General features: G+C 31.5%; 1 protein-coding gene across 8 annotated transcripts in view; it reads left to right on the top strand.

Annotated features, from left to right (window-relative positions):
• The window catches only part of LOC143063870 (uncharacterized), an 82,928-nt gene extending 77,606 nt beyond the window's left edge, over positions 1–5,322 (top strand). For 7 of the 8 annotated variants that reach the window (XM_076236288.1, XM_076236291.1, XM_076236294.1 and 4 more), the window contains 2 exons: positions 1,006–1,132; positions 1,736–5,322. In XM_076236288.1, coding sequence (XP_076092403.1) covers positions 1,006–1,132; positions 1,736–1,871 — 263 coding nt within the window. In that variant the 3' untranslated portion in view covers positions 1,872–5,322. The remainder of the gene's footprint in view (positions 1–1,005; positions 1,133–1,735) is intronic. The other variant, XM_076236290.1, reaches the window with a different exon arrangement.
• The last annotated feature ends 3,984 nt before the right edge of the window (positions 5,323–9,306 follow it).

Raw genomic sequence — 9,306 nt, forward strand, 5'->3', positions numbered from 1 at the left:
AAGCAAAAATGATCAGCAAGACAAGATTTACAGGAAAATCAAATGACGGAAACTGTTAATTTACTCCTTATAGGGGTTGTTGTCATAAATACAACTTTACCATTTTAAAAAAAAAAATCCTTGTGATCTTGTATGAAACCTGGTGTCACTCATCAATGACGGCTGTGACTGTATTGCTAAAGGTTTTACATTGAATATGTTTGCCCAGTGGGAGCCTCTATTTGGAGATTTCCATAATATTTGTTTGCCTTATTTTATTCCTTTGCAGTGAGTTTTAATTGCTTGTTAATAATAATTAATTACATCCAAAACCTTAAACATGTTAGCCAATTTTCTAGCAGTTCAGTTCAGTTCAGTTGGAATTTCATTTCAAAAGTGTTAACAGATGTTTGATTTTGGTATGGTCAGGGGAGACAACTTGCTTTAAGTCAAGTGAAGTTTCGCCTGATAAAATTTGGTGTCATCAATTTGTAACTTCTACAACACCTGTTTGTAAAATTTAAAAAAAATAATAGCCGCAATCAAGAAAATTGGCAAGCACATGTATGATATTTGTTGCTACTAACTTTTTTTTGCTTATTTTGGCCATGTGAATCATTTCCATTACTCAGTGTTTTTCATAAAGTCTGTCATATTTACAAAAATGATGTTCTGACACTGCTAATTTAGAATTAAGGAGATGTGGTATTATTGCCAATGAATTAACTATCCACTAGTGACCCAAGTACATGGATGTAAGCAAATAAAGTTCAAGATACAACCTTTAATAAAGAGAAAAACCTGTAATGTATAGTAAGCTATTAAAGGTACCTGCAAGACTAGATGTAAAACAATTGAAACAAGAAACCCAACTGGTTGTTACTTTAACCAAAACCTAAAACAAATACGGTTTTTCTTTGTCAAAATTAAAAGAATAAATTCAGAAAAAAGGTGCTTTATTTTATTTATTCAACAACAGTGTGTGGAAATCTTATTTATCATTTATTATTTATATTTTCTTTTAAGGTGTACAATTCAAGCGTGTAGAAGCCCTGGCCAGAAGTCATACAACTTTGGATATGAAACCTCCAGGTACTCCTACCTTGGCTGATCAATTGGACCAATTTCCTATAAAATCGGCTAAAGAAACAAGGTATTTAAATTATAAGTCAACTTAAGGGGGTACCTAACACTACAGGGAGATAACTCTTTAAAATCAGTTAAATGTTTGAATCACGTTGTATTGTTAAGGAAATATTAAGCTTCTCCATGATCAAAATTAGTGTTTGTCCAACTGCTGTATATCAAACCAATTCTTTTCCCAGAAAGTGATTGGTTCAAGTTTTTTGGAATTTTTGTATTTTTTTCAAAGGGTCAAAGTAAACATTTTGTCAAAATTTTAAACTTACAATGCCATGGTTAATTAAGAAAAAGACTAACACGCAAACAATAGTACACAAAACACAACACAGAAAACTAAAGACTGAGCAACATGAAAAACTGGGGCTGATCTCAGGTGCTCTGGAAGAATAAGCAGATCCTGCTCCACATGTGGTCTTGACTAAAGTTTTGTAATTTTACATAAAAAGAAGTGATAGAAGATACCAAAAAAAGACAATCAATATTTAGAAGTTGAAGGGATATGACATTCTAAACACTTATTACATTTAAGTAAAAAACAGGTTGAGAAAGAGGTAGATACTAGAATGAATTAAATTTAAATTGTAATCTATAATTTTTTTTAATTTATTTTTAGTAGAAGTGCTGCTGGCCATAAATCCAAAAGAACTCAAAACAAACTTGTAAATTCTACTGTCCAGCGTGGGGAACCAGATTCGCTACTGTTACAACAATCTTGGGCAGTTAATACATCTCTTGCCAGTGCAAGGTGACCAGTCTACATTCCAGAAATATTAATGAATGCAAGAAAAGACAAATTTTGTGGATTTTGAAAAATAATGGTTGGAAGATTAATTATTTTACATGGAAAGGTCTTACTTTTGTCATTCCAGCATTATTGTCACATGATTTAGGGGGATATTTTATTTTATAAGGGCTATGACTTAAGGCACACTTTTCTTTTCTTTAACAGAAATTTTCCTATATTTAGTTAAGTCTAGTATATTACATTATTCGAATTTGGAACAGATCTATTACAAATCAAAAACAAAAATGATTTGTATTCTTTTTATCAAATAGGGAAAATTTTACTTTGAAAAATATTCTTCATATACTTAATAACTATTATTGTTAGTTATGCATATACAGAAGAAATGGTGCTGGACTCTAGTGCCTTAGTCACACTTTTGTCGTTTTTCTTTAGTATTCTTAAAAACCTTTACAAGATTATTGATATTCAGGAAAAATAGAAAATATCTTATAACATTACATATGAATAATTGTTGTACCAAATTCATTATTCAATTGCCAGGCTAGGATGCTGATTATGCACTACTACAAGCTATTAATGAAAAATAAAAAAAAATGGTCAATTCCACTATTTTTGACAATAAAGAGCACCCTAATGTCTTACAAATTCTTGAATCATTTTAGGAATTTGACTTATTGATAATATTATGAAGTTCTAATCAGAGATGCACAATTTACTGATTCAAATGTCTTACTTCTGTACACATTTCTATTTTCGTTAGAGAAATCTCATTGAGTCTGTCCAACAGTGAATGATACCAGTTAATTATTATAATTCCAGATTTTCTACAGACAGATATTCTATTTATAGTTTTATAATGATGTGTTTCTATGTTTTTGCAATAAACAAATGGAGAAGACGGAACTAAGTTGAAAAATCTAAAAATCTTTCCTTAAATTAGAAAAAAATCCTAATTTGTTGACATTCATAAAACAGCTGCATCTGATGAAGTGTAAACAAAATGGACTGTTGATATATGACATTCTTATCTTTCAAAAAGGTATTGATCTTATAAAAAGGAGTTGAAGGGTTTCTAATTCAACAATTATAGCAATGAAAATGGAGAGTATGTTTGACTTAAGTATGTTAAAAGTTTTGCAATATTAATGTAAAAAATTCTCTTTTATCATGATATGAATTCAAAATATTCATAAAAATGTTTCTGCAATAAATAGAATTTATTGAAAGTGATTGTAGGTATTTACTTGTCTTTTTGTCCTTTATGTGTTCCTTCTTCTATCCCTCATGGTGCTCATTACATAGTATTAATTTAAGAGAATAATCATCAAGGAATTACAATGTTGTCATAGTTTATCTATGAGTTAACATTACATTTTGGGGCATGTTATAGCTGACTATATGGTGTTGGCTTTGCTCATTGTTGAAGGCCGTACTGTGACCTACAGTTGTTAATTTCTGTGTCATTTTGATCTCTTGTGGAGAGTTGTCTCATTGGCAATCATACCACATCTTCTTTTTTATATTAACGAAGGTTAGGAGAAATAAAGAGAAAGTGATCTTTACTGGTCTATTTTAACATCTGAATTAAATGCTAATTCTGTCATTGATTGTCCATGATCTTCAAGCAGTCAAGGTTTTTTATACATATTATGGATAAATCGAAAATGCAATTTACATGTTTTTCCTTTTTAAACATATCCTTTATCCAATAGTTTCTTAAAAGGTGTATATTGTCTACTGTCATAATATAGTACAATTAAAAAATTTGGCAATATTTATGAATAGTTGTTTTTTTATTAATTGTTATTACACATGTTTTTTTCATATTTTGTGATGAAATGTTTTGTTCAGTGTTGATATGATAATGATACATTTACGGAACATTTTACTTAAATATTGCTTATATCTTGTATATTTCTTTGTTATTGACTTAAATAGTGCATTTTATTTTCATAATTGTATTTAAATTTGTATTAGATTTTATCACCATTTTTATAGTTATTTCATTTTTTAGAAATTTGTGCTATTTTATATGTATAAACATATTTACAAATGCATCAGATTAAATAGCTTTGAGAAAGAAATGCATACAATAATATTATCAAACTTTACAAGAAACTTTGTGTGTGTAGATAGAAGAAATAGCATTGCCTAATTCAGAGTTCGCAAAATCTTTTCCCCCCTGGTGGTCCTTGAAGAAAATCTGCTGGTCCTCACTATTTATCTATTGAAAAATACTAAAATTGTGTCAGTCCTATGCAAAATTTTGGTGGTGAAATCCTGAGGACTGACACTTTTCGCGAACTCTGGCCTATGAGATCTATCTAATCTAAGAGTAAAACCTCTGCAAATAAACATCTACATTAGAGATGACAACAAACAATAAAATTTCAAACTGTGAAATAAATAAATCTGTCCCTTATAGAATAATTAATGTCAATAAAATTGAGTGAAATGCAAAATATAAGAAGACTTTAAGCAATAGTTACAGGCTGATGACTTGAGACAGGTATAATAGTATGGTCATGTGTGTTAGGCTCAAAACTAGACCAACAGTATGTGTGTGAGACTGTTTGTGTTTGTTGTTTATTCAATGGTTTGTGTTCCCTATCAGGAGTATCTTGATAGAATTACAAGAAACTCTTGCATGAAAAATTCCAAATGGTCAAGTTCAAAACATCCCTTTTTAAAATTTAACAAAATATTAGGACACCATTATGATTTGGTTGACTGTTATAACATATATGTGTCCCAGATATTCAAGAATATGTTCCACTAAAATCCTGTCCTATTTTCTTTGATTGTGAGCTTACCCAATGCAATCTTTCACCTTTGTTACTTGCAATAAGTACTGTCAATTCAGAAATTATTGCGTGCATTTATTATTGCGATCTTTGAAAAATGGACAAAAGTGCCAGATTAATTATTGCAATGTCAAGAAGATCTGCATCCAGGTGTATGTATCAGATATAAGAATGCGAGTTCTTCTTATTGCGATACTCAGTCAGTCGCATTATTGGCATTAATTAAAACCTTGCAATAATTTCTGAATTTACAGTACATTGACTGTTACCCTTCAGAGGCACCTGTCTTCAACTCAGGTTTTTAGTTGGGTTCACATTACTTTTTCTGTGCATTGTTTTGTTATTGGTTGGTTATTGGTTATTGATCATGGTGTTGCCCTGTTTAGTTTTGTAAAACACAGTATGTCTTGTTTTAGATGTAAACTGTGCATGGATTAATTGAGGCAAAAATAAGTCTGTAATTCAGTCATTCATTTAGAAATGAGAAAAAAAACGTATGATTATTTCTGGAAAAAAACATGAATTGTTAACAAAATAGTCATATTTTCTTGTTCACGGTTCCGTTTAATCTGATGTACACATAAACTTTGTTGTAGACACCTCACTGATTGTAGCTGCACAATAAAATAAAATTCAATCTAAACAGTTTGATGGTTATTACGTTTATTGTAATGATCTTATCATATAGAAAGATTACTTAGAACAAATTAGGTAGTTGTAGTTGAAGTTGGGACCAATAGACAGGTACATGTATTAGTCCTAAGTTAAGTCACTGTGCAATATTGATAAAATACCAATCAAATGATAAAACAGCTCTTAAAAGTGAACTATCGAGTTGCTTAACACAGATATTGTTTTTGTTTAACATAGAACCAGAGCAAATGATTTAGTAAAAGTGTCACGAAGGGCCAGTGTGTTTAGCGTTTTTGTTAGGGGAAGATAATCTGCATGCTTGACTTGAGGGACAGGGGTCTGTCTTTTTATAGACTTAAGATCGACACGTGGCAAAGTAAATACTCACGAATGTGGAGCAGGATTTCCTTGCTCTTCCTGAGCACCTGAGATCACCCTCGGATTTTTTTTCGTGGGGTTCATGTTGCTCAGTGTTTGGTTTTCTGTTTTGTTTACTGTTGTTCGTCTTTTAATCGTTTTTCATTTTTCCCATGGCATTATCAGTTTTTATTTTCGGCTAATGAGTTTACACGTCCCTTTGAAATCTATTGCCTCTCTTTTTTAAAACGTTTAACAATTTAATAAATAACAAATTAGTCCAAAGAAATAAAACAATGGACTCTTCAAAGTTATTGTATGTCATTAAGAATTGTCCAAATACTTCGTAGAATCACCAGATGGAATTGTCCCCAAAAGATATAAATGTGTACATTTATCAAATTTCAATGTAAAGAATATCTGAATCTCTTATCGAAATGCGTAGTAAGGTTACGTTTAAAATGTCAAAAATTGTCCAAATGTAAGAGTCACTTGAGTTAAAACCGGATCTTAGCTTAAAGGTTTTGATTCGATGAGCTGTTAGTCTGTCCTTTGTTGTCTGGTTGATCTGTTCAATGAATTCAGTTGATTGGTAGCCAATTTGTGATAACTGGTAGTTGATTGAATAGAAAAGACTAGATTTAGACGGTATTCTATAAGTTCTCCAACTTTCACTTTGTTGATAAATATTGCGAGTCTGAACTGACTGACAGCTTGACTTTTAATTGTACTCTGTCTATTATTTTGCGAATTCTTTATAACCAAAACTGAATTCAATGTGACACGTAAATTTCAAATTAATCCGAGTAATAATAATTTTTACATAAAAAAGCCAACAAGTATAAAATATGTCATCTGTCGTAGGTCCTTTTTCATAATCCTTATTCGATGGCTTTGTGTCTTTTACTGGTTGATTATTTACCTTATCTAATGTTGGTTGAGTATTTGAGACATTGTATTATCATGATACTCTGGTTGATCTACCTGTTGACTGTTCCTATCTATACAATTTTTTTCAATTTTCAATTTGTTTTACTTAGGAACGGGATGGTCTGTCTGGTTGTCTAAATCAGCAGGATCATGTTTATATATGTCATTTTGAAGTTTGGTATAATTCTTTATCGGTCTTCAGGGTCATGATACTGTTTTATAGTTTGTGCAGTTTCCAAATATTTCACTTATTTATTTGTTGCACAGTTTTTTAGTTTATACGTGTGATGTTAACCATGTCTGGCGGTATGATTTAGGTGCCTTTACACAAGAACGTTAGTGCAGTATAGCCAAACACGTTGTGCTGATCGTAATTCTGGATCTTAAGTCCTTTTGTCATAATTTTGTTTGTTGTTACGCTGAGCTTGCTTTGCAGCTATAGTTCTAGTTGTTTTCAAATATTAAAAATTCTGACCAAACATATCTTATTATCGTGTGATATATGATCCCTTGGGACTAATGCAGTATATATCAGTAAAATGTCATCTCTATACCATACAATAAGAAAAGTGAGAACAGTCAATTGATTGGACTTGATTGAGTGGCAGGTGTTGCTCGTTATGTCAACATAATTATGCCAGCTAAATCATCTTTATGACAGACAGCTAGATACCATAAACATACTAATAACTGCGAGTACTCTCAGATCTCAAAGTGTCTTTTTGTTGTTGGGATGTACAAGTATCCAACCATGTCCACTCCGTGTTTCGGTAGATGTATTTCTATTTGTTAGCCTTTTTCAACTGATTTTTATAGTTCGTTCTTATGTTGTACTGTTACACCACTGTCCCAGGTTAGGGGAGGTTGGGAGCCTGTAATTCAGTGGTTGTCGTTTGTTGCTGTGTTACAAAATTTGTTTTCGTTCATTCTTTTGAACATTAATTGGGTCGTTAGTTTTCTCGTTTGAATTGTTTTACAATTGTGATTTCGGGGCCTTTTATAGCTGACTATGCGGTATGAGCTTTGCTCATTGTTGAAGGCTGTTGGGTGACCTATAGTTGTTAATATCTGTGTCATTCGGTCTCTTGTGAAGAGTTGTCTCATAGGCAATCATATCACATCTTTTTTTTTCTTTTACACAGGCCAGAGTCTGAGCTTGTTTTGCTATATGATATAAAAACTAAATTTACGAAAAAAGGTCATTTATTCAAAATCATAAAATGCAAAAAATACATTTTGCAAATTAAACATTTGACATAAAAGTTCATAATTAATATGAACCTATAATACATAATTAATACTAAATTACATCAACTAAAATCATATCAATTGAATATATGACAAAGAATAGCAAAGGTGGGGAGACAAATCTGCCCCACAAATAAACATAAATACATATCTGCTTATTAAGATAAAATTAAGGTATGCCCTTGGGGAATTATTCTCTAATTGTTTGAATAACGTCTCCGAGGAGACGTTATTAAGAGTTGAACGATGGATAGTCAGCGGGCTGAATGCTTCTAACTACCTGATTGGAAGATATTACTGAGATGTTAATAATTTAAGTTCGTTCATTGGTTGGGACAATCCAAACCTAGTAAATGTCCTTCAATCCCGTAGAGTGTCGGACTTGAACTCTCTATTTTAGCATTTAGATTTTACCTGGTTATCAGTCATGCATATCGGTACACAGCACACAGGTAACACCTACCAATAAATAGCCGAAACTCAGGCCTGGTATCTTGTAAACACACATGTGATTATTTAACATTCTATCCAGTCGCTCACACAGGGACTCTGTTAGCATATTAAACTTTTGTTTATCAATGTTTTTCAAATCTTTTTCCGTATTTCCTGTCTATTTGTATTACATTATTAACGTTATTAACGTTGGCATAAATATTTCTGTGTTTTCTAGCAATGTGCAGTTTACTATGATCTATGACCTGCATGGGAACAGTATATTTCTATATATGTTTTTGGATCTATATCCATATCCGTATACTGAAAAATCCTATACAAATATAAAGGAAATACGAAAAAGATTTGAAAAACACATTGTTAATCTGCTAACGGATAAACCGAGTCCCTGTGGTCGCTCACTGATACGTACTTAGTAAGATAATCCAGAGACAACAAAAATGAAAAAAAAAAACTAAAGGGAGATCCAAATCAGTTATTTTCGATTAAATATTATTTTAAACTGGGATCTTTATCTCGGAAAAGGGAGAGTGCGACCTTTTCATGGTAAAGGCTGAAATCCAAACGAAAGAAATATATATGTATCTAGTAAAAGAATATAGTATCCTAGAGATCAAATATTTTTTTTTACAATAAGTATGCCTACACATAGCTTTCATGGTTATGTTATTTCGTGATAGGAGAATAAATTGTATGACAAATATGTAGATCATTAACAACCATGATTTTAATTGCATCTGTAAAAAATTATCAACATCTGACCAGTTTCAGATTCAATCTTCAACCTTGTCTTATATCACCTAAATTTCCCAACTTTATCAAATATCATGAAGCTTAAATAAAGACCTATTCTACCTCTCAATACAAATGATGATAATAGCACTCCCCGATCTTTAGGACAGGATTTGGGCTGGGTTGAACGTTGTCTAGCTCTCCCTATAAAATAGCAGACGACGAAGAACAGAAGACCCAAAATAATCCAAAGGGGAATATAAGAAGAATAAAAGAAAC

Source organism: Mytilus galloprovincialis, chromosome 2 (assembly GCF_965363235.1).
Source record: "Mytilus galloprovincialis chromosome 2, xbMytGall1.hap1.1, whole genome shotgun sequence".
NCBI classification, from domain to species: Eukaryota; Metazoa; Mollusca; class Bivalvia; order Mytilida; family Mytilidae; genus Mytilus; species Mytilus galloprovincialis.